Source organism: Eschrichtius robustus, chromosome 15, assembly GCF_028021215.1.
Source record: "Eschrichtius robustus isolate mEscRob2 chromosome 15, mEscRob2.pri, whole genome shotgun sequence".
Classification (NCBI taxonomy): Eukaryota; Metazoa; Chordata; class Mammalia; order Artiodactyla; family Eschrichtiidae; genus Eschrichtius; species Eschrichtius robustus.
Genome location: NC_090838.1, coordinates 7,969,551 through 7,995,477, shown reverse-complemented (window position 1 = coordinate 7,995,477; position 25,927 = coordinate 7,969,551). Strand labels below are relative to the sequence as shown.

The following is a 25,927-nucleotide window of genomic DNA, read 5'->3' as shown; positions in this document are numbered from 1 at the left end:
CTTCCCCATAATAGTTGTGTTTGGAATTGTAATAAGTTATGAACTGCATGGTTTAGATAATCATGAATATTTGATCAGCTGTCCCTTGAACAAAAATCATACCCCCCTGATATTTTTTAATTTTGTTGCATCTTTGTAGTAATGTAATTGTATTTTATGCCTGCTTTTTATATTAAAAAATTAAATAAAAGAAATTAAGACATAAGCATTTTCATACTTTTCCTGTGAAATAGTCCTGGAATGCTGCAACCTTCTAAAATTTATCCCCCAAAATTACCTACCCTGAAAGATGGGTATATAGCAAAGAAGTCTCAACTAAGGTTACCGACTTGGGAATCTTCAGCCCTATCATTTAATCCATGGAGAATACAAAATCGAATTTCAACTAGGTGTTTGTGTCTGACTTAATGTCAGTATTTTAAGGGGCATGCAAACTTGAGAATCTCATTTGAGTGTCGAGGATAAGGAAAAGAGGCAGGGAGCCTGTTTTGTTAGGAATACTGTGCTGACAGGTGGTTTTCTAGAAAGCACTTTTTTGGGGTCTTTTCTAGGATACTTGCTAACTATCTGATCTGGCACAGGTTATTCAGTCTGGGCTTCAGTGTTTTCATCTGTAAAATGGAGATTGTTTACTTATAGGATTGTTGCGGGATTAAGTATGATGATGTGTATAGAATATCGGGTAGCTCTAATGTTTGTTCCTTTCCCTCCCAAAGGGGAGAAATGGAGAACTCTTCACCTAGGATAGTATATTTTCTTCAAGGAGTTGCTTTAAGCATTGATAAAGTATATCTAAATAAAATATGTTGGACTAAAAATCACATAATTTATACTAATGGTCAGATTATAACTGCATATGAGAAAAGACTCATTTGAATTTTTTTAAATGATAACTGTGATTTTTAAAACTACAGAGTGATTTATTATTTACTTTTAGATGCCATGTTTCTCTTCCTGCTGGTCCCAAGCAGTAGTTCTAAAAGGATTAACCACAGTTTATATTTTTTAAAACTGCACTTTACATAACCTAAAACTAATCACATTTAAACAATTGAGTTTTAAGACTCAGAAGAGTTCAAAATAAAGTTTATTTTACATAGGAAACAAACATTTTCTAGGAAGCATCATTTACTTACTGCATATAATAGAATAATGCCATTCAATTATTAGGGGAAAGAGAGTTCTTAAAATGTTAGAGTTGATAAGCTTTTACAGGAAAACACAGTGTACAGTAATCTTAACATCATGTTCAGAGTATGATACTATAATGAGAATAAAATCCATAAGAACTTGGTAGACCCCAGCAATACCCTGCACTGCATATACTTTCAATAGGCAAAACCTGGTCGAGGTCAGCTGTATTTTGTACCAAATTCCAGTAATGGTATTGTGTAGGTGTGATCCTTTTAAAAACAGCAGCATTGTGCTTGAATCAGAAAGTATATTGGGATTGCCTCTTCATGAGTAGAGACTGCAGGTACCTTTTGTTACAAATTACTTGAAGGCACAGTATGAAGTTAAAGGATTACTTTGGTATATGAATTCAAGCCAGTTACATTTTTGCTTGCCTTCATATCCTTGCTGTAACCTAAGGAGGTATTACACGGTAATATGATACAATAAAGCCATCCTGTTATGTCTGTATTACAATTAAACATTAGTCCCAGAAAGTGAACTCTGGTAATTTATTACAATTCCACTTGAGCAAAATCCCACTCCATTCATGTTCATCTGTGTTGCGGAGAGGATTTATTTTTTAAAAGATTGTGAAAGCTGAGAAGTAGATGTAGTTAGCTCTTCGGAGGGAACTTAATCATGACTTGAAGAATAACGGTCAACGCTGTCTCCTCAAAATGGGCTTCTTGGGAGGTTTCCATCAATCACCAGCCTTATCAGAACTGCAGATGTCTGAGCCCTACCTTAACCTAATGAAGTGGGGACAGGGATTTTAAAAATCGATGTTTTTAAACAAGTGTTTAGGCGGGCTCTTCCAAGTCTAAAATACCTTTGGCACAGTTGGCTTAAATTTATAAAAGACCTGGTTTAGCAATGAGCTTTTTTTCCCTTTGGTTCAGTTATTCAAAATCCACTTTGTGTGTGGGAATAATATATCCATCATTCAGATTTCACATCGGTCTTGCGGTAGTGAAGTATTGTAGCTGCTACCCATATATTTAAGGTCAGCATGATCACAAAACGTATAAGAACTGAAATCAGTCAAAAAGAAGTATGTGTTAAAAAATACTGTTTTCACATAAAACAAAATCACCACCTCTAAGGAGAAGCCCACCCCCCCCACCCCAGCCAAATGAAACAGAACTATGGATCATGTGGACTTTTGAACAACTTTGGTTCCAAATATTTCTGGAAAAATGATCTTCCTATCATGACTACCTTTGGTCACTTGGCCTAATTTCATGAATAATTTCATCCTAAATGCTTAATTTGGAGGAATCTGACTCTGGTTGGTAAATACTACAACTTTTTAAAACCCCGTTACTCATTCTTCAAGTCTTGAGGATGGTGGTGTCTCAGAACATTCCATGTTAATTAAGCAAAGGTGGTACACCGCACTCAGTTAAGGTAATTGTGAAAAACTAGCCCAAACGTCAAAGCATGTTTTATATTGAGGTAACCATGAAAATGTGGCTCTTTGTTAAAAAGAAAAAAATAACCTTAGTGACTTGACAAACACCCTCCTGATAAATAAGGTTTATGAGATTTAATGTATCTTTGGGGTTGTAAAACACTTTTAAGATAGCTAAACTGTTTTTAAAAGATTATTCTCAGATATATTGATCACTTTCAGGAACAGCTGTCACCTTAGATACAGAACAAATCACAATTAACATGAGGTTTGTTTTGTTGTTTAATTATGGTTTGACTCTCCTTTCCAAGCAGAGAATTCTTGAAGTCCTGTAGGGAATACTCAGGTCTCTCTTTTCCTTTCCCCACTTGACCCAAGTTTATGCTTTGGCCAGAACACTTTTACTCCTCTCAGAGCTGATGGAAAGCATTTGAACCAAAGATAAAAACCTCCGGGACGGGACTAGCGAATGCATCATTCTGTTCCATAGCGATATTTCTCAGACAATGATTAGCTTATTTAAAAGGTCTACACAAAAGGGACATATTTCTAGCCTTCATAGAATGGGTGACACCACCTGTTTTAATCATTTTTCCAAAAATTTATATGCTTAATTTGGGAGTTGAAAACCTAAGGAATTAATGAAATTCTCTTTAGGTTAACCCAGGTATATTTTATTTCCTCCTCCATCACAGTATTCCTTTAAAAAGAACAGAACAAGGACATGGAGTCGAATGATTACATCACTCCCTTTCCTGCTGCTTGTGGGCAATTCTCTGAGGCTCTGGACCATCCGGCCACTACCACCTCCTTCCCTCTCATTAGACTCATCCCTGTGCTCTCACGCCAGCCCTACTGGTGCTCTCTCCATCCTCTTTGCTCATGACCTCCACACATGCTGCTCCTTGTAACAGTGTCTCCCCTCCTCCCGATCTCTCTCTCCTTCAAATTAATCTCCCCAGCTCCCTCCAACTAGGTCAGGTTCCCACGTCAGGTGCTCATCCTGTCCTACTCTTTCAAAAAATGTTTCACAATATTTTTCAATAGTTAATTGTGTGATTACTTCACTCTTCATTTCCACTGCTGGTGTGGAAGCTTCACGAAGATAGGAATCTACTATCTTGTGCATATTCTATCCCAGGTACAGCAAGTAGATGCTTAATACTATACATGGTGACTGATGAGGACCAGGAATATATTGTCGCTGGCCTCCAGCGGGGCTAAGTGGCTCCGTTAAACCCTAAGACAATTTACAAGTGAAGGAGGCACAGATGGCATAAAATTCAAAAAGGAAGTGGGCAGAAAAATATTTTGCTTACTTGTAAGATCACTGGTGGTCATTAAAGTTGTCATTATTCTTGCTGTAAAAGCAAAATTTCAGCAATAAATATCAACTTCTCAGACATTTTGGTATTTAGCTAATATCTTTCCACTTTAAATGCAGGAATATGTGCTAACTGTTCTTGAAAGATTTGGGTAGAAGAGAACCCTCGATGGAGAAACTGGTCCTTTAAGATACAGACGCAACATGAAGAAGTATAATTCAAATATCTAAAACTAGTAAATCTAATTAATGTAATAGCTCTGAATTTTTTAAATGTTCCTACCTAAATATAGCATATATTCATTTTAGGTAGTTCCTGCAAGAATCCAAATGAACAGTGGAAATTCTAAAGTTGAGACCAAACACTATGGCTCCAGAAAAACTCCACTGCTGCAAATCATATTCATTCGCAAAAGGCAATGTATGATTCTCATCTCTTTAATCTGTTACATCATAAACATTCACATTTTTAAAACAAGCTAGTGGATTCAGTATAACCAAACTCATGATGCTTTTCAAACAACAAGAGAGGACTGTTAATATTAGGCCAGATTTTTGGAGAAAAGTGTGCTTTCACGTTTTTTTAGCAACTTGCAGAAAATGGAGAGTGGTGTGCATTAAATCAGCCTTGTAAATATGGATACACAGGAGGGTCTATCTGAATAGTTACTTGCAAAGGATTTAAGCTCAAGGGTCTATGACATACCGCACTCCTCCGGGTAGACACCCCACGCCGACCAAGGACACCCCACCAATTAGAGGCTTGTTCTTACCCGCACAGGTATATGAAGCGAGGCTCCACGTGAGAGCACTCACGGCTCCTGAGTCCCTGCTTTTCCACAGGTACTGGAGCTGTGCACACTTACTGGCTGCACTGATGAAAGTACCTAAATTCTGTTTGAAGATAAAACAGGAGGAAGTTAGGAGTTCCTTAGTTTCACCCAGAAACTAGATACACCAGATACTTAAAGCATTCTTTTTCTTTCTGGCTGCGTCGTGTGGCTTGCGGAAAAGCACTGAGTCCTAACCACTGGACCACCAGGGAATCCCCTGAAATCGCTTTTGAAGCCAAATTTTCATGTCAAGTGATAACCAACTTGCACAAGGACAAAACCCAAGTTTCCCGATAAAGAATGGACGCAGCAGTGGGACATTTATGTATAACCCACCAATTCCACTGCTTAGTGAGTAACTGATGGGCAGCAGGTCGTTGGAAGCTGAGAGTAAGAAAGAATCTGCAATGGCTACAAAGGCTTATCTGTCCCCACCTGCCAGAAACAAATAGATGTATAGATAGTATGGTGTTTTTAGAGCCTGTGGGGAACCATGCTGCGTTGCACTGACAGACTCATCCACCCAAAGCAGCAAGCTGGAGCGCTTCGGCTCTGAGTTTCTGGCTGTTCTGATGAGCTACGTGGTGAGGCTCCTGCCCTCTGGTCCCCAGCGAGGCAAGAGTATAGCACCCTCCACCCTAAGCCGGGCCCAGGCTGCCGTTCACCAGGCTTTCCATCAGCTGAAACACCCCGTCAACTGGTTTCCAGGAGAAAACGCCATCTTTAGAATCATGAAGTGGTCTTGTTTGGGGGCATAACCAAGGCCTGCACAATCTTATGATACACATTCAACTGCAGATTATTAGGTTTTCCCGTGACACAGAGTCTAGTAGAGAACAGGACAGGAGAGGAGAAGCGTGCTCAGGCTGTTGCGCCGGTCATTTTTAAGTACTTGAATCATATCTTTGTGAATGAACTAGGAGGAGGTGACTTATCAATTTATCTAACCACGAAAGCACAGTGTAGGACTTCCGTGGAAACCATCTGTCGGTCTGAAATGGGACTCGCTCTTGAAAGCCATAGAACCGTAAACCTTCTATAACTTGGCTTTTTCATGAATTCAAACAGCATCCCTCCCCTACAGGATCCTAGGGTTTGCTGCCCCGCGGGAGCTCTGAAACCCAAGCGCTCTCTCCTCTCTGGGGCTCCAGGACCCTCAAGCCAGCCACCCTGTGCCGAGGCCCCAGTGGCTGCTGTCGAGTTGGCACCCAGGAAACATGTGTTGTGGACAGTCCCTGCTTGACAAGGGAAAAAGGAAACTACAGTTTATGAACTATTAGAGCATCACCGTGTGGTCAGAATAGAGCATTCGCTGAGAAGGGAACAGAAGAAACAGAAAAACCCGAAGCCTTCGGCCTCTGGACCTGACTCCTGACGAGCCTGTAGCAGCATATTCCCGGGATGATGTTCCTGGGGGTGAAGGGACACCACCCCCCAACCAACCAGACCTGCACCCACGTGACCACAGTGGCAGCTCCAAAGAGCCTAGAGATGCCCTATTTGTAGGGTGGCCAGATTTAGCAAACATACAGGACACCCAGTTAAATTTGAATTTCAAATCAACGACAAATAATTTTTTAGCACAAGTTTGTCCCACGGAATATTTGGGACATAATTATACTAAAGAATTCTTCGTTGTCAGCGTGGTAACCCTACTAATCTGCTTTCCGTACGTCATGAGGTTGAGAGCCAAGTCCACTTTCCGACTAGATGCTGGAGGAAGAATGGGTGGAAGTTCAGGAGTCTGGGTGTGGCAGGCGGTGACCACGATTAGTTCTGCTCCTTCTTTTCCCACTGGGTGGAAAAGTTCACGTCAGCCACCGTTTGATCTGTGGTCAAATGCTTCCGGACCCACTGCCAGAATCCTATTCTCACAGCAGGGAATTTCTGGCCCTTAACCAAGGAAGGAAAAAGAGTATAGGGCTTATTTACCCTTTTCCGAGGAAGAAAAAAAAAAGTGTTTGGGGGGGGGCAAAGTTAGAAAAATAATGAGTACGTGGCCCATGTGTAATTATTAACCTGATAATAACCTGAAACTCTTTAATTTATGTTCAGTTCTTCATTCTACTACTACCCACCCGATCCCAATCTGGTTCTCTAGGGCCCCAAAAAAGGGAAGTAAAAAAATTGTGCCGTACATTTAAGTGAGAATAATGTTTTTAATATTTGGATAGCACTAGGCTTTCATCCCACTATCCTTTGGTACAGCTGAAAAATGAGCAGGTTGAACATTTGATCTGTAAAGTTTTTTGCAGGGCAGGTGGCGTGGAGAGAAGAGGTAGACAGACTGCTGTGAACACACTTTCTTCTCCAGGGGCGATTTACTCACCATGGCCAGATCTATGATCCACTTCTGCAGGGCGAGGAGGAACCAAGCAGACACATAGCTTACCACGTGCTAAGGGACACAGCAGTGGCTCGGCCGGCAGCTCCACTCCCCTCCCAACCCTGTGCGTGTGGAAACAAACCGAGGCCAGAGAGGTTACATACCTAAGCTAAGCGTGGAACTGGGAACAACAGCTCTGCTAGACCTCGTCAGATTCAGAAAAGACAAAAATGATCCAAGTGAACACCTTCTAGGAGTTCAAAAGCACAGAAGCAGATTCTGGAAGAAAATTACAAAGAACCCTGTGTTCTCGGACCGATCCTAGGGCTGGGAACGTCCCAGATGATTTTAACTGCCGGTTTAACTCCTGAGCATGCAGACCTCTCCAACGTAATGTCAACAGTGAAGCATTTAGGTTCAAATGATATAGCAGGCGTCTTCTGCAAAACTGGTGTCACGTGAAGCTGTTTACTGATTTCCTTTTTCCCACTAACTCCAGTGTAAAAATGACGCGGCTGGGGTGAGCAATGCTAGGAGATGGGAGGAATGATAATGGCTTTTCATCAAGCTCAGTGATGCTGCAGGAAGAGAGCCCGGCTAGAGAAGCAGAAGCAAACACAGGGAGGTGGTGGTGACCAGGCCAGGGAGGGGACGGCCAGGAGCCTCTGCTGTGAGCTTGAGCAAGTCATTTTCCTTCTCTGGGCCTTGGTTTGCTTATCTGCAAAATGGACTTAACATTCCTTGCCCTATCTACCTCCTCATGGCTTTGTGGCACATTGTAGGGACCCAACAGGCAGCTGTGATTATTATTAATAACATTATTTAAATGAAGAGATTGAAACAGACAATGCCCTGTGCTCAAAGTCAGTAGAACTAGATACTAGTCAACACCAGAACGGCAGCCTGAATCTAGGTGGATGGAATCCTGCTTTTTGAACACTCTCTAATTCAAGTCTTAAACTAATGTTGCCCAATTTTGTACCATTGCACCTCATTCCATTCATTCCAACTATACATTTTATAAAACTTCAGCAGTGGTACCAGCAATTGAGATCCTAGAGATTTGTAGAGTGGCCAGATTGAGCAAATAAAAATACAGGACACCAAGTTAAATTTGAATTGCAGATCAACAACAAATACTTTTTTAGCATAAGTATGTCCTGTGTAATATCTGGGACATACTATTACTTTTTTAAAAAATGCATTGTTAATATGGCTGCCCTGCTTATCGGCTCTCTGTAAGTCACAACTGGCAGAAGGAGGCCATAAAACATCTTGCTGATACTACAGAGTTGCCATCAGTACCTAAGTTTTCTAATCTACAGCCTCACCATTTGCACAAAGATAAGCTGTTGCATTTTATTTAAAAAGTAAATCACACAATGCTTTTCATTTCTTCAAAGTACTCTGTTTTCAAAAACCTTTAACCAGCTGGGGCTGACCTTGAAGTGTTGAGGGGCAGTAGAGCCACACGATCCCTCTTTTTTGCAGAGGGAAACTGAGTCAGGGGGCTTACAACTCCATTGAACAGCAGAGGGTCAGGACTCAGTCCGCACCCAGCTCCCCTCTGCAGACAGGCTTTTAGCACGAGAGCCACCACGACCCTGCCACCTCCTCAGCTTGTCCTGTGCTCCTGGTATTTTCGTTCTGGAAACAACCCTAAAAGGTAGGCATTATGATCCCTCTTCACAGATGGGGCGACTGCAGCTTAGAGGCCAGTGCCCAAGGCCACCCAGATGGCAGTGGCACTGGGAGTTCCCACCACTCCACACCCACCTCCTCACATGCTCAGCGCACCTGGCCGTCCCCTCCCTCTTTCCTCCACCCTGAAGACATATAAATAAACAGCTCAGATCATTTCACAGATGTGGCAGGATTAACTGACTGCCATTTAAAAGGCTTTCTTGGCCTTTTAAGGAGAGTGAAGTTCAACAAGAGAATAAAAGAGTTTTTACAAGGAGAGTGAAGATGCAAGGCTGGCCCTCGTTCACAGAAGATGCTGAGTGATGTTAGCAGGGATAGGTCTATGTGGCTGACCAGAATCCACTGAGACCTTCCTAATGTCTTGACTTTCACTTTGAACCAGCCATCAGGAGCCCAGACCCACCAACAGGCAGTAAGAAGCCAAGCTGACCAGGTGTGTTAGTGGCAGCGTGTTACACGCCAGACATGCTCGTTATTACATGGGGACATTTTTGGGGAAGGAAGAAATATCTCCCTTCCCCTAAAGAATACATTTGGACAATGTCGCTCTTAGCAGGAGTGCTTCTGCAGCTCAGCAGTGAGGCACTAAGTCTACCTGGTGGGTCAGGGCACCATGGGGCTCCCTGGTCTCAGAGGGGTGGCCCTTGGGCAGGGACTGTTCTAGAGCATCTCTAGGCTGTGGAGGTATTTGCTCACATGGAATCTTGCATTGGGGATTTTTTTTTTTTTTTTTTTTTTTTTAGTTTAACCAAAAGAATACATATCTGGTAAAGGACCCTGCTTAATAACATCCTGTTAGCAAGGAACACCCCCAGTTCCATCTCGGATTCTCAGATGCTGAAAGGATACAGGACGATGTACGGTGCTGCCCGTTTCACATCCCCCTTGAAATGGAAGACACACAGCAGGAGGATGAGATCTGGAAAAGAAAGGCTCTGAGTGAGAGGGAGGAGGGGCCCCGAGGGCCGAGGCTGGGCACAGGGGCGTCGGTTACCTTGTGCGATGAGGATGGGGTACTCCAGGTAGGTCAGCAGTGGGTACTCGTAGTAACACTGGTACCGGAGAAAGACCAGGAACCTGGGGAGAGGGAGGGCGCATCTGAGCTCGGACCAACCTGACCCACAGCCCGGAGGCCTGGCCGCCACCCAGGAGTACAGGTTCGTTTGCAAAACCCTAGAACTGGTGGCGGGAGTCTGCAAATGTCAAGGAGGGAGGTACAGAATAAGAAGGGTGAAACATCAATTTTTAATCATCTCCCTGATTTCTGAAGCTGGGCACTGGTGTCTGCCAAGTCCCTTGGATGGTCAGTTACAGACAAATTTTATGAATTTTACAGAACCACCGACCAGGATGAGAAGAGACAGGGTTTTCTGGACCCGGGCCTGCCTGTCTCTGAGGCTGGGCTCTTTCGAGATCCCAGGCAGATCCCTCAGAAGGTTGCACCCAAGCAGCCGCACAGGCTGAGAAAGATATCTGAGGGGGGCCGAGAGCCTTCCCTGGGTGGGGTTCCTGGGCAGGGCTTCTAAGTGACTGAGCACGTAGGGCCCAGCAGCGAGCTGGGGAGGCCGTGTTTTGAAGACGAAGGACATCCCTAGATGAGCCTGGTGGCCTCCCAGAGTGCTGCCCAGGCTGGCGGTGGGGACAGAAGGGACAGCTCTTCAGTTCCTCAAGAAAATTCGAGCTCTGGAGAGGCTTCGGCTTGGAGGGGTGGGAGACACAGACACCAGAGTCCCACTCCTCTCAGAAGAAGAGGCCCCAGCTTCCTGCCTTCCCAGCTCACACCCTGGCCAGCCAACTCCCTCAGAATCGAAATGCCCACACTGTCCCCTCAGGGTCTGTCTCCGTCCCCGCACCCAGGCTGTGAGGACCCCTCAGGCCCCCTGCTCCCCCAGGGTTAGCCAGAACCCACAGACCACGTGGACGTAATGGCTCACACCTTTCAAGCCAGGATGTGGTGTTAACAAAGCCCCACGCCCTCACCCAGGCGGCACTCTGGGTGACCCCAGCCACTGCCTGCTGAGCCACCTTCCCGAGGCTGCCAGGCCTGGTCCCGCAGGCGTCACCTGCTGAGTGTGGAGCCCTAAGTGGAGTGCAGACTCCAGGGCTAGGGTGCTGGGCTCACAATCCCCGGCTGTTACTAACCTCTAGGGCCTCGGCTTCCCCATCTGTGAAATGGGGACAACATGCTCTGTATCTGCACACACGGATGCTTTAAACATGTTACCTAAGGTCATGTCTTCTGCCTCCTTCTCTGGCCTCATTGCTTCCAGTTCAGCCTCCAGGCTTCTGATCACAGGCCCCCTGCCTGGAGGGCCCCTTTCTCTATGTGGCTACCTCCTCTCCTGCCTGAGGACGCCAAGGTGGTTCCCCTCCTGGGGCGCAGATCAGGGCCTCCCCTGCCTCGAATGGGGAACTTCTTCTCCTAGTAATTATCTGTTTTCCTCAGAGAACTGGGGTCGCTCTGAGGCAGGATGTGCTTCCCCAAGGGGCCTGTGGCTCAAATACATCCTACGGTTGGCCCCTCAGATGGGGCTGTCCGGGGCGGGACCCCGCAGGTCCACGGGTGGCCCCTCACCCCTTGTGCCCTGGAGGTCTCCTGTTTCTCCCTCTCTCCCCCCTGCCTTCCTTCTGGCCCGGGAAACCGGGGTCCTCAAGCCCGGGAAACCGGGGTCCACTGCCCCTCCGAGGAGTGCTTCCGCTGAGGACCGGCCCTCAGAGCCACCGGAGGGTAACTGGGGTCCCCGGGCTGTCGAGGAGCAGAGGGGAGGGGGCCCGGCCTTGCAGGGCGAGGAGCTAGACTGCTGGGTTCACGTCTTCCCCACCAAGTCTTACAACACTGCTTTTCACCGTTCAGGTCTTTACTTTATTATTATTATTACTTTGCTTATTTAGAAGAGTACTTTTAAATTTTTTTTAAATTGAGGTATATTTGACATACAAGATTATATTAGTTTCAGGTGTATAACATAATGATTCAATATTTGTACATATTGTGAAATGATCACCACAATAAGTCTAGTTAACATCGTCACGTTCAGGTTTTTAAATACTGGATCAGGGCACCCATTCCCGATTTTGATAGAAAAACCGGCTCTTGGAGAGTCTCGGCTCCCGCTTTTCAAGCGCCAGTTAAAGCCCAAGTCCCGGTCAAATCCTCCTCTCCCTCCAAAAAGCTCTACGTTCTCTGACACCCCGCGCCCCCCGCCCCCAAAGGTGTAACTTTTAAAAGCCAGAGCGTCCAACCCCTCATTTTACAAGCGAGGAAACCGAGACCCGAGAACGGAGGGGGTGATGGTGGAGGGTGGCTTTAGGGAGGATGCAGATGAGAGAGCCTCGACGTGCAAGCGGCCTTGCTCAAAGCTGGATGGTTAGTTTTGTAACTAATGGTTGGAGTGATGATTTCCTTGAGTGTCGGTTTTCTCATCTGTAACATGGGCGTGCGCCGTCTTTCGTTACCGCGCAAGGCTGGGGGAAGCAGCAAATTCGGAGAGGAAGTGAGCGGCCCGGGCAGGCGCTACTCCCGGCGGCCCGCGCTTTCGGCTCCGCTTCCCCCGCCCCTACAGTATTAGAGTCGAGGGTCTCCCGGGCTCCCGTCGGCTCCAGATCGCCCCGGCCTTACCCAGCCAGCTCCAGAAGTAGGCTCGGGAGGCTGATGCCCCGCGCGCTGCGCGCCCCCAGCACGGCGAAGATCTGCGGCAGCTTGAGCGTCGCGCACACGCCCAACACGCTCCAGTTGCAGAACCGCAGCAACCGCGTCTCCATGGCGCCGGCGGGGCTGGGACTCCGGGACTCAGCGGATCCGGCCGCCGCGCGAAGGGGGTGCCGCTCAGCACTCGGCCGCCGGGCTCGCCCGGTCCTTCCGCCTTCCCTTCTCCCCTCCCCGGGCCGCCCAGTCGGGGTCCGCCCCTCCGCCCCGATCTCCGCCCCGAACCCCGCCCAGGGTCCCCTCTCCCGCCCCTTTGTCCGCTCGGCGCCTGCCTCGCCCCGACGCCTCCCCAGGTCCGCCCCGTCCCCGCAGTCGCTCCGCCCCTCCCCGCTGGCCCGGCCCATCCCCCGGGAGCGCTGCGCCTGGAGCCGCCCCTCACGGGTCCAGACGGTCGGGGTCCGCTCCGCTTACCTCCCAGTCGTCCGTCCCCGACCTCGCCCCGACCCCTCCCCAGGCCCTCTCCCTCCGCCCCGGGGTCCGCCCCTTGCCCGAGAGGCAGGTCAACGCTGACCTTTGCGTGATCTGACCGCTGCTGATTCACTTTTCCGTGTTAAACCAACTCGTGCAGTTCTGAGCCTGCGGGCGATGTCTCCCGCTTTCCCACGGGTTGGATGGGCAGAAATTGAACCGCAGGAGGGCGAAGGGGCACCCCTCACGGGGGAATGGGCCATTTTGTCGGGATTTTTCACTCCTGAAAAGTGTTTTCCTTTCTTTTTCTCACTAAGCATTTCAGAGGTAAAAACTTAAAACGACCCAACTTAGTTTCTGTGCGTCCACCTCGATTTACAGACGGAGAAACAGACCGTGCGGGACCGCGCTTTCCTCCAGCCGAGAGTGGGGACGTGTCCTCCCCAAGGGCAGGAGGCTTCCTTCCTGAGGGCTTGGTCCTTAACCCCGAAGCCTCCCCTCCAGAGACGTGCACTTAAGAGTGAAATTTTTTCTTAAGGAGGTAAAAATAGATTTCTATTGACAAAAGAAGGTAACTTAGACTGCGGGGCTGGGGGTGCATTTTCAGGCTCAAAATGGTATAGGTACTGAGTCAAGGTTACAACGAAACAGGAAAGTCACAAAAATGCAATGCCAGAAACCACTGTAACGAAAAAAATGCTGCCTGCCTTTCCAGTTCTATAGGATCAAGCCTGTTAGCCACTGCACTTGCCCACCACCAGTGTGCCCTGAGGGGAATTCAGGATGGAGAAAACCAGGAAGCATTCTGTGCGTTAGATTTACTGACCTTTTAGCTAGTTAAGATGCATGTTTAAGGAAAAACGTCTAATGACCCCAGATTCTTGCAACTTCCTGTACAGAGAAAAGCCCTAAAATCATTAACTTGAGACATCTGTTCTTCGTGCTTGGCAGTCATCTTGTGATGCTTGACTACATGTTTTTCCCAGCAAAAAAGTTCATATATATCCTGGCTCTCCCTTATCTCTTCTGAGCAGTTCCTTAGAGCTATCTGAGAAGTTGTCTCCCAGGCTATGGTCCTCAATAAGGTCCCCAAATAAAACTTAACTCACGTCTCTTTTTGAATTATGGTTTTCTCAGAGTATATACCCAGTAGTGGGATTGCTGTGTCATATGGTAATTCTATTTTTAGTTTTTTAAGGAACCTCCATACTGTTCTCCATAGTGGTTGCATCATTTTGCATTCCCACCAACAGTGCAGGAGGGTTCCCTTTTCACCACACCCTCTCCCCCAGCATTTATTGTTTCTAGATTTTTCGATAATGGCCATTCTGACTGGTGTGAGGTGATACCTCACTGTAGTTTTGATTTGCATTTCTCTAATAATTAGTGATGTTGAGCATCTTTTCATGTGCCTCTTGGCCATCTGTATGTCATCTCTGGTGAAATGCCTATTTAGGTCTTCTGCCTATTTTTGGATTGGGTTGTTTGTTTTTTTGATATTGAGATGAACCTAGTGGCAGGGCAGGAATAAAGACGTAGACATAGAGAATGGACTTGAGGACATGGGGAGGGGGAAGGGTAAGCTGGGATGAAGTGAGGGAGTAGCATGGACATATATACACTACCAAATGTAAAACAGACAGCTAGTGGGAAGCAGCCGCATAGCACAGGGAGATCAGCTCGGTGCTTTGTGACCACCTAGAGGGGTGGGATAGGGAGGGTGGGAGGGAGGCTCAAGTGGGAGGGGATATGGGGATATATGTATGCATATGGCTGGTTCACTTTGTTGTACAACAGAAACTAACACAGTATTGTGAAGCAATTATACTCCAATAAAGATCTATTTTAAAAAATAAAATCGTTTCAAAAACCAAGAAAAAAAAAACTTAACTCACAACTTTTACCGTGTGTGTTTTTCTTTCAGTGGACACCATTATTGCTGGTTTTGTGCTGTGAACCTCAGCAGGGCATTTGAGGCTTTCCCTCTGTCTGCCCCACCTTCCGTCCCTGATCCTCCAGCCCACACTTGGCCATCATCCCCACCCGCTGGGAAAACCCAGAAGGTATTGAGTTCTTTCTCCATGGCTAAGAGAGAATGGGATGCATTAGAAAGAACTCTTTCAGAGGAAAACAAAGAGTGTGTGTGTCAGTGGGTCTAGTCCTTGTCTTCTAGAGATCCTGAAATATTTACAGATGAAATAATATGTCTGGAACATGCTTCAAAATATTGGGGTTTTGGGTCGTAGGGTGGGGATGTAGATGAAACGAGAAGAGCAGTGAGCTGATGATAATTTTTGAAGTTGGTGATGGGTATATGGGGGATTATTATACTAGACTCTCTACTTCTGCGTAGGTTTGATATGTTCCATGTTAAAAAGTTTAAAAACAAAAGAGAGGATGTGCATGAAGTGCTGTGACTCTGAATGTGCGGATTCTGAGCTCCAGAAAGTTGAGGGAGCCCGAGTTCCGGGATTAGATCTAGTCCTGGTGTAACTGATCTGGGTTCTGGGACTCCTGAAGCAATAGAAATCAATAAGAAGCCAGACGAGAAGTTCAGGCGAGGCTTTACTGGGACATGGGTCCCAGCAGATTGGTGGGTCGATCCAGAAGGGTGGCTTAGGTGGTCTGCCCACCCCCTTGGCGGTGCCGTGTGCAGGGGTCATGCGTGAAACCCTGCTTTTGCCCCCAGCACCTCAGAAGTGGCAGTTGAATTTTGGCCTTTTTGTATCTTATTGTTCATACTCTGCCCCAACTGCACAAGCATGCAGTTATTTTTGGTCCCTTAAAGTGTCTTTGTATTTTGTTGCTCAAGGAGACGTTTGTCCAGGTGCAAGCTCTCCAATAAAGGGTCCCAGGTCCCACCCTGTCTCACTGGGACTGGATGTGCTTATTGCTCTTGAGATGACATTGCTTTTGCCCTCTCAGGAGACTCTTGTGTGTGTGTGTGTGTGTGTGTGTGTGTGTGTGTGTGTGTGTGTATTATATTTGTCTGCTTGGGCTGCCTTAAGAAAATACCACAGACTGGGTGAGTTAAACAACAGGAATTTATTTTCTCACAGTTCTGGAGGCTGGAAGTCCAAGATCAAGGTGCCAGCAGGACTGGTTTCTGATGAGACCTGTCTCCTCGGCTTGTAGATGGCTGTCTTCTCGCTGTGGCCTCACGTGGCCTTTCCTCTGTGTGTACATCCCTGGTGTCTCTCTCTCTTCTTATAAGGACACCCATCCTATTGGATTAGGGCTCCACACTTAATACCTCACTTAATCTTAATTACCTCTTTAAAGGCCTTGTCTCCAATTTTATCACATTGTGGGTTAAGGCTTCAACATGTGAGTTTTGGGGGAACACAATTCAGTCCACAATAGACATATATATATATGTTCATATGCACTCTGTACATACCCACATACCCACATACATTTATATATATATAAAATGCACACTGAGCTGAGAAGCACTGGCTAGAGCACTGAGGATGGAGACTGCCCTCCCTGTAGGACTCCGTCATAAACATTGATTCCTTGGCCAAACTTCTGCTACGTGCATAACGGACCCAGTGACTTCAAAATGCCACTCCCTGACATCCATTTTTTTTTTGAATTTTTGAATTTTATTTTATTTATTTTTTTATACAGCAGGTTCTTATTAGTTATCCATTTGATACGTATCAGTGTCTACATGTCAATCCCAATCCCCCAATTCATCCCACCACCACCTCCCCCCACTTTCCCACCTTGGTGTCCATACGTTTGTTCTCTACATCTGTGCCTCTGTATTACTCAGCCCTAAGAAGGAACGAAATTGGGTCATTTGTAGAGATGTGGATGGATCTAGAGACTGTCATAAAGAGTGAAGTAAGTCAGAAAGAGAAAAACAAATATGGTATATTAACGCATATATGTGGAACCTAGAAGAATGGTACAGATGGACCGGTCTGCAGGCCTGACATCCATTTAAAGTGCAGCTCACCTTCAAAGACAGCCAAGTGACTCAGTACAGGAGTGGCTTCCTTCCGGCTGGCTGCATGGAAGACCCTGTTGCACCAGCTTATAAAATCAAGTAACCTTGAGAGCAGCCCACCCCGCCCTCACCACAGCCTTTGGGAACGAAAGAGTCAACATCACTCTCTTCGAGTCACAGATTCGCGTGCCTGGGAGCTCACTCTCTGTGGCAAATTCAAAATGAGTCCCATGAGCCACCCGGACAGAGTCCCGGGAGATAACAGAATGTTCTGGAACTTTGAGGGGTCCAGAAGGGGTCTCTGCTGAGAGGAGTGTGTCAGTGAGGGTTCGGCTACAGACCACAGAATCTTCCTCCTTAGGCAGCTGGTCATATTTGGAGGCGCTAAGCAGAGTGCGGGGTCACTGGAAGGACGAGGTGTAGGTGTGAGGAAGAGTCCCTCAGGAACAGCTTCCAGAACCTCCTGCCAGCCTTCCCCTTTGGGATCCATAAGTTTGTTTTCTTTACCTGTGAGTCTGTCTCTGTTTTGTAGATAAGTTCATTTGTACTAGTTTTTAGATTCCACATATAAGTGATATCATATAGTATTTGTCTTTCTCTGTCTGACTTAATTCACTTAGTATGATCATGTCTAGGTCCATCCATGTTGCTGCAAATGGCATTATTTCATTCTTTTTTATGACCAAGTAGTATTCCATCATATACATATGCATGCAACATCTCCTTTATCCATTCACCTGCCGACGGACACTTAGGTTCCTTCTTTGTCTTGGCTATTATAAATAGTGCTGCTATGAACACTGGGGTGCATTTATCTTTTTGAATTAGAGTTTTCATCTTTTCCGGATATATGCCCAGGAGTAGGGCTGCTGGATCATACGGTAACTCTATTTTTAGTTTTTTGAGGAACCTCCACACTGTTTTCCACGGTGGCTGCACCGATTTACATTCCTACCAGCAGTGTAGGAGGGTTCCCTTTTCTCCACACCCTCTCCAGCATTTATCATTTGTAGACTTTTTGATGATGACCATTCTGACCGGTGTGAGGTGATACCTCATTGTAGTTTTGGTTTGCGTTTCTCTAATAATTAGAAATGTTGAGCACCTTTTCATGTGCTTTTTGGCCATCTGTATGTCTACTTTGGAGAAATGTCTATTTAGGTCTTCTGTCCATTTTTTCGATTGGGTTGTTTGTTGTTTTGCTATTGAGTTGTATGAGCTGTTTGTACATTTTGGAAATTAAGCCCTTGTCAGTTGCATCATTTGCAAATATTTTCTCCCAATCAGCAGCCTGTCTTGTTGTTTTGTTTATGGTTTCCTTTGCTGGGCAAAAGCTTATAAGTTTGATTAGGTCCCATTTGTTTATTTTGAAGCAAAGAGCTTTCTTACAAGCATCAGAGGCTTATCAACAGCAGCAGTGACAACTATAGATGTGGCTAGAATCTGTTGAGCGCCTGCTGTGTGCCAGGTGTTTGACTTTTGTTAAGTTGTTCCACTTATCTGTTGAAGCAAGGAGGCTGTTCCCATGTCGAGGTGGTCCTGGCTGGGAGTTCCTAGTCCTGCCACACGGCTGTGGCTCCTTCTTCTCCCTCCCCCCCGTCTTGGACTCTGTTTATCTTGTTGCCCCAGGACCAGCCGTAGGAGAGCTGCTTCAGCCTGGGGCCCAGCCCACCCCTGCCGTTCTGGGAGTGCTGGCTGCCTGAGGGCTGTCTCTGAAACCCGGGACTTGGCTGTAGGACTTGGGTGTCACGTACACCTCTACTGTCCCCCCAGCATGGCCCTCACCGGCTGTATGATCTTGGGCAAGCCCTTGACTCTCACTGGCCTCAGTTTCTTCATTTTAAAATAGGGGAAACCATACCCACCTCGTAAGGTTATTGAGAGATACACAGTTGGTGCTCAAAATATGGTAGTTCCCTACCACGTGCAAACTAGCAAAACGTTTTGGGGATTTGTGGGCACTGGCTTTGCTCCTGAAGCAGCGGGGGAGAGTGGCCCGAGGTGGAGTCAGGTGTGGGCCCCGTAGGAAGGTGTGCGGGTCCCAGCCCCCATGTCCCAGCTGGGACATCCCACTAGCACGATGGCTGATCTTCAGGGCTTCTCTGTGTCCTCAGGAAGGTGGGGAGTGCTAGGATTGGGGGCGGGGAGGTTCTTCAGTGCACACCCACTGGGATATCTCTGCAGCCCATAATAAGTGTCCTCATCTGAAAGAAACGTTGCCTCTTCCCCTCTACACGGTCACATGGACGCAGCCTGTCACATGAACCTGACCCCATTCCCAGGGCCACAGCTGACTGGAGCAGGGCAACTCCCTGACTGAAGTAGGCCTGGAAATACCTTCCCAGGGACCTTGGCATCCAGCACTAACTGACTCCGTTCTCACCCTGGCTCTTCAATAGGGAAGCCGTCAACTCAGGGGCCATTGGTCATGGCCATTCCCCTCACCCCTGCTTTTATTTGAAGATCCCCAAACCCGTAGAAAGGTTACAAGAATAGTTCAATGAATACCCATATGCTCTTCACTTAAGTTTGTCAGTTGCTAACATTTTTATCCACCTTTGCTTCACCTGTCTTTCGACTTACACACCACCCACATTTTGTTGTTGTCGTTCAACCATATTCGAGTTAGTAACAGACATGTGGCTTTACCCGTAAATACTTCCGCATACATCTTGCAGGGACGAGGGCGTTCTTCCACCTAACCCAGATATAATTATCACCCTGTGCAAATTTAACCCTGATACAGTGCTATTAGCTAATACTTAGCTCTTGTTATCTGATATTTAGTCCATTATCTGATATTTAGTCTCACAGTGTCCTTTAGAGCTGGTCACAACCTTAAACGCAGGTCACCTTTGATCTGGATCACGTCCTCAATTGTCCTTTGTCTTTTATGACATTGATGTCTTGTAGGGAATCTGGTGTTTCTTCAGTTACCCTCAGGTTGGGTGAGGCGGTTGGGAGTACTCCCCGGGCAAGTCTCCCCACTGTGGGTCCCACCAGGAGACTCATGATGTCAGCAGCCTATGATGGGGAGGTTACATTTAATAAGTATTTGGTTAAGGTGGAATCTCCCAGATTTCACCACCTGCCGCTCCCTAAGACTCTCTGACCCAGTGGTTACAGCGTCTTGTATGGATTCTTGTTTAAATCAATTAGTTATAAAATGGTAACTTTCTGTTTATATCATTTCTTCTGTATTCTTCAGTTGAGAAGAGCTTTTCTTCCTCTACTTAAAATTTTAAAAATTATTGGTATGAACTTGTGGATTCTTTATTAGTAGCATTGTTCTCGGGTGGGATTTGTGGGCACTGGCTTTGCTCTCACAGGTGCAGTCAGGGATGAACGTCGTTTAGATGCTCAAATTATCCCAAATTTAGCCCGTGGGAGCCCATTCAGGTGGGCACTTATGTCCCTTTGACATTTCTCCCTCCTGTTTTGAACACTGCCTTACTTTCTGGCATAGGAAGGCGCCCTGGGCTGGTGTTCCCTGGGCAGTGGTCATTTTTTAATCACATGGAAGCAGGGATGCTGGTTTGGCCACGGAGAGGAGAGTGAGGCCGGTGTGCTCAGAGAAGCAGTGATAAAAGTTGACGAAAGAAGCCTTCAGGCTTCGCTCTGGCTCATCAGCCCCGATTCCAGTCCTTCCCAGAACCTGCTGCTTCCTAGCCCCTGGGTTCTGAGATGCCCCCATTTACCTGTTGATAATGCCCCTTCTTGCCTTGGCTGGTGCTGACCCTGCAGGCTTGGTGCACCCAGCCTCCTTTGCTCTGGCCCAAACAAGGCACGAGGCTGGCGTCGGGGCCACAGACAGACATCAGTGTGCACCTAGTGTCTAAGCTCCCACAGGCTGAGAGGGCCAGGGTCCCCAGCCCCAGGGTGGGGTCAGGCATAAGCTGGAGCAGGAACAGGAGCAGATGCTTGGTTCTAGAAGGGCTCGTCCAAGTCTGGACAGACCAGGTCTGGGATCCTTTCAGTCCAAGGACTTTGCACGCAGCCGGAGACCCAGGGCTCTATTTCAGATGTTGTTTTAAGTGTCTTACAGAAAACTCTTGTCCAGAGCTTGTGGAATCGGTCAGGTGTTTGCAGGTGGTTCTCTAACCATGCTTTATACAGCCAGATTCCTTCTCCCATTTGTTCATTCCTCCAACATGAACCGAGTGCTAAATAGTTACTGGGTGCTGGGGGTGTTTGTGCAGTAATGAAGCCATCTTTATTCTTTCGCCAAGGGAGCCCACGGCCAGGTGAGATTGCTCGTTGCACAATTACACGATGTTCCCAAGGAACGGGTTAGATGTGCCAGTGAGAGAAGACCACAGTGGTCCGGTCATGCTTGCTCAGGAAGGGGAGATTTCTCAGAAGGAGCCACTTGGGCGGGGGCTTGAAGGAAGAATAGGAGGCCATCAGGCTGACAAAGTGGGAAGGGAATTTCAGGCAGGGAAACAGCATGCACAGAGGCATGGATAAAAGAGAGCCGGTGGGTCACCGTGGGGTGAGCAAGGAGGACGGGGAGGGAGGCAAGGTTGGATCTTGGGAAGTGTTGTAAACCATCCTGAAAAATGCAGATTTACTGAAGGATTTTAAGCCAGGGAGAGATATAGTCAGTTCTGCAGTTTAGGAAAATCACTCTGGTGGAGGATGGACTGTCGGTGGTGATATTAGACACAGGGAATTAGTGTACAAAGTGTGTTCACCCAAACTCATTCTCCTTGTGGTGCCAACCCCACTCACTCTACAATGCTGACGTCCTCAGACAGAGGAAAACATTTCAGCAGCTGATGCCTGTCGTTTCCAATGGGATCGTCTTAACTAAAATCAAGAAACACTGGGGAAAAGTAATTTCTAAATACTCTACGTAAGTCTTTTCTTTCCCACCAGACCCCGAGTTTCTTGACACAAGGTTGTGTTTTATTGGTCTCTGTACATTTCAGCATCAAGCACACAGTAGGTCCTCAATAAACATTAGATGAATAAATAAACATTCTAAGTGCAAGTATGTCGGACAGGAATGTGGTTTGTCTTACCATGGGGTCATAGCCTTTCAGGAGACTCCAATTCTGAGCCCTGGAAAGAAAACACGGTGGCAGTGTGAGCCTTCCCTGTGACATTTTGACCATGATTGTCCCCGGGTCACAGGAATCAGTTGCTGCCACGGATGCATGGATTACATCATGGAGGGACTAAAATCAGTAAGTGGAACAGATGCCAAGGATCAACAGGTGTTTATGGTGGAGCCTGTAAAATGAACACACATTTCAATGGAGCGGAAACTCTGATGCCAGAGGGTGTAGCAGGTGCGTCAGGAACCCGGATGCCGTCTCACCCTGTGCCGGGGCCTGCTGGGGTATCTGCCAGTATTTTGTGAAGAAAAACCAGTTTTCACTTCCCCAAAGCCTGGTAACCTTCCAGTGTGTGTGGCAGAGGAAGGTAGGGCGGGGGAGGGAAAGTGACAATGAGAAAAATGGCGTCAGCTGTACTGGTAGTTTAATTTTTAATCTATTTTTTGAAAGTCAAACAATTCTCTAAGACTTGGAAGAAAAGCAGGTTTCTCTGCCCCAATCCTCAGAGCCCGCGAGATCCACGACCTAGAGTCAGTTTCTTAGCTGTCTCTTCAAGCCTTTCACGTCCATATTCTGAAAGAATAAACCTGCACTGCCATTTCTTGAGGTCCTAAAAATGTAAGCTTATCTATTGGCTTTCTACTATGGGAGATTATGAATTAGCATTCTTGACCCTTTCTTCTTCCCCATTTCTTCCAAAATCATTGCATTATAGATTTTGGTTCACTTGATATGTATTGTTTATATCCTTCTAATTATACAAATACTGTTCATTGATGAACTAATTATACTACTTATTGCATAATATGACCCCAGTTCCTTTCTTTGTACAGCTTAGAATTTTTTCTAGCGTTAATAATGATATTTTCCCTGATTATCTTAGGTTTCTATGTACTGATCATTGATTCCAAACTCTCCAAATAAATTGTAAGGCTCCCTCTCAATATTATTTTCCACACAATCAAATGCATCAGGTCATGAACAATTTCTTTTAAATGTTTTCTCCAGGGAATTCCCTGGCAGTCCTGTGGTTGGAACTTGGCGCTCTCACTGCCAGGACCCTGGTTTCGATCCCTGGTCTGGGAACTAGGCCACGCAGCGTGGCCAAAAAAAAAAAAAAAAAGTTTTCTCCAGAGCCCGAGACCTGGGACCCTGGGTCCTCCCCCTCCCTGGGGCTGGCTGCTCTCCAGGACCACCATGCTGGGACTCCCCTCATTGTGGACCCTGTGCCTTCCTTGCTTGTTTTCCCTCCTGTGGTTGTGAAGCACATCCTCCGGTATCTGTGCGTTCATGTATTTCTGTGGTTCTGGAAAATTCTCATTTTCTCTTCAAGTAGTTCATGTCCCCCATTCTCTCCTTGGGGAGCTCAGTTTGAAGGTATGTTGGACCTTCTTGCCCTGTTCTCTAGGATTTTAGCTCTTCTTTCATGGTTTCCATTGTACTGTTCTTCTGAGTAATTTATTTTTCTTTTTCCTTTTTTCAAAAAGAAAACTTCCTTTATTCTATTATTAGCTGGAAAAATTAAATGGCACTAGACGGTCCTGTCTTTGTAAACGTCCCCTATACCCCAACACACATACACACACACACGCACACGCACACTCTCTCTCTCTCCAATCCATCAGCAATTCTCGCGATTCTACCACCAAAACATTCCTTGCATTCTTCCACGGACCTCCAGCTACACTTCGCCCGCGCTCAGGCCGCCACGGACTCGCCCTGCTGTCCCCAGTTCCTTAACCGGCACTCTGCTCCTCACCCCTGCCCACCATTTCAATTCCTTCTAAGCATAGCGGCCAGACTGGTCATTTAAACTGTAAATCGGTCACATCAACCTCTTGCTTAAGACCCTCCAGGGCGTCTCATGACATTTGAAGAAAAGTACCTGGACTTTAATAAGTGTGTGGGCGTTTCCTTCTCCTCATCCCCAGGCTCTTGTCCCCTCATCACCGCCTTGGCCACATGCACGTTCTTTATGTGGCGGTGTTTTTTTTCTTTTTTTAAATACACCAGACTCCTCCGTGGCCCCTTCTCATGCTCCAGGTCTCAGCCTGGATGCCGCCTGCTCGGAGGGGCCTCCGTGAGCTCCTGGAAAAGCAAGGCGTGCGCTCTGCCCAGCCCGTTTCCTCCCGACACCAGCCACACTTGGCTCCTGCTTGTGCCTCTGCTGCTTTTTGGCTGCCAGTCCTGAGCGTGAGGGCTCCGTGCAGCCAGGACCGGGCCCGTCTTGCCCCCCACGGCAGCCTGACAGGGCGGCTCTCCTAGGAACTTCCGGGCTGAGCGATGCTTGAAGGCACGTCCTTTGCTGGGTCGGAGGGCCAGCATTCCTCCCCAGGCTGCAGCCACGGCTTCACGGCTGCCCCCTACCCACAGGCGCACTTTATCCCTTGAGCTCCAGCTGGGGGGCTTACTGCAGAGCGCTGATGGGCTCCCAGGATGCACCGCCCCCCTTGCCGGGCCCTGCTCTTCACTCTGTTGAGTCTGGCCAAGGCTGGGCTCCCTCACCTCCCCTGGCCCAGGTTCTCCCCCCTCAGCCCACGCGCTTTCCCACCGCCGCCCTTTGCCTGGCTTACTCCCTCTCACCCCTGTCTCTCGTCTCTCTTTCTCCAGAAGCTTCCTAGACCCTGAGTTAGGTGCGGGGTGCCTCTAGGGGGGGCAGGGCACTCACCAGCGCCGCTGGCTCCTCGTCTCGGCCTCTAGACGCCCCTCCACAGCTGGTCCCGCTGCACACCGTCAGCTCCCGGGGCCGCCCGCTTGGCCGTCGGGGCCTGGGGGGCGCCAGCAGGGCTCCTGCCCACAGCAGGGCCACCCCGGGCAGCGGAGGAGACAAAGGCTGGCGGCCTGGTTGAAGGCTGTCGGTACCCAGCTGATGTGGTTCTCTGGAGCTCGGGGCGGGGGTGGCTTCCCATGGGTGCAGGTGTGTGCGTGTGTGTGCGTGTGTGCGTGTGACCTCTCCTACGCCTCCCCTCCCTCCTAACCCCAGGACAGCCTGTGCAGGCGTTCTCACCGCCCCCCGGACCCGAGCTCAGCGTGGCTGATGGGACCAGACCCTCCAGGCTGGAGAGAGCATTCGAGCCCTGCTGTGTTTGAGCTTCTGCCTGTGTTGACTGTTGCCCTGGGAATCGGCAGCTCCCCAGCGTACGAAGGAAGGGGCGGGCCCTGTGCGTGTGTGTGTGTGTGTGTGTGTGTGTGTGTGTGTGAGACACCTGAGCCCCAGGGTCGGGTGGAGAGAGCTCCTGGTCTGTGCCATGCCCAGCTCAGCTGCCCCTCAGCTCTGCCCCCTGCTCCCCCATCCCCCTGCTGGAGACCTTAGTACAGCATGGGGGAGTGGAGAGGGACCAAAGCCCTGACCTCTGGACAGTAAGAAAAGACATGGGGTTCCAGACAGGACATGTGGGTTTGGGCCCAGACACATGACCTTGGGCAGCCCTGGCCCATTCGGGGGTGTGTGAAGGGGCAACAATAATCCTGATCCGCCCCCTGGTGGGTGCCGTGGGGCTCGCAGGAGAAGATGGACGGGAGGCGCTTTGTGAACTGGAGTGTGGCGCTTTGTTTCTCTCTTGGAATCATGGAAGCGGTTGCGAGTACACGCCAGGCAAGGGGCGATTACTGATGCTGCACGGTTAACACCTGCTCTTCTGCGTCAACCTGGAGGGTTTACATAGTGTTGCCCTTGATCTTGCTTAACCACTCCAATCATGCAAGGCAGGCGTTTCCAACCCCATTCTACAGATGAGGGAACTGAGGCCCTCACCAGCAAGATAAGTGACTGCCCAAGGTCACTCCGTTACTAGCTGAAGCCGGGCCTTAAGGTTGACTCCTCAGAAGGAAACAAGGAGAGCGCCGGGTGGGGACTCCCATTCGGAACCTTGCGCCCCGCTTCCGCTCTGACGCACGCAGCCCGGTGCGCCCCGAGTTCCCGGGCCTCTCTTGCTCGGATCTCCTCAGCCGCCGCCCCCCGTGGCTTCTGCCCTGGGCACGCCACACTTCTGGGGCTCTCGGCTCCTTCCTACCCCCTGTG

General features: G+C 48.0%; 2 protein-coding genes across 2 annotated transcripts; both read right to left on the bottom strand.

Annotated features, from left to right (window-relative positions):
- Window positions 1-1,106: 1,106 nt before the first annotated feature.
- Window positions 1,107-12,650, bottom strand: SLC66A3 (solute carrier family 66 member 3). The gene is made up of 7 exons (XM_068564940.1): window positions 12,394-12,650; window positions 9,769-9,851; window positions 9,624-9,693; window positions 7,074-7,131; window positions 4,685-4,805; window positions 3,907-3,948; window positions 1,107-2,207 (listed from the first exon to the last, which is right to left on the bottom strand). Exons 1-7 carry the CDS (start codon window positions 12,534-12,536, stop codon window positions 2,116-2,118), a joined length of 609 nt encoding a protein of 202 aa, XP_068421041.1. The 5' UTR covers window positions 12,537-12,650; the 3' UTR covers window positions 1,107-2,115.
- A 9,148-nt stretch (window positions 12,651-21,798) lies between these two features.
- On the bottom strand, window positions 21,799-24,815 carry CIMIP5 (ciliary microtubule inner protein 5). Its single transcript, XM_068565171.1, is given in 3 exon segments — window positions 21,799-21,910; window positions 24,575-24,611; window positions 24,614-24,815. Coding segments are annotated over 3 exon segments (351 nt in total).
- Window positions 24,816-25,927: the final 1,112 nt, after the last annotated feature.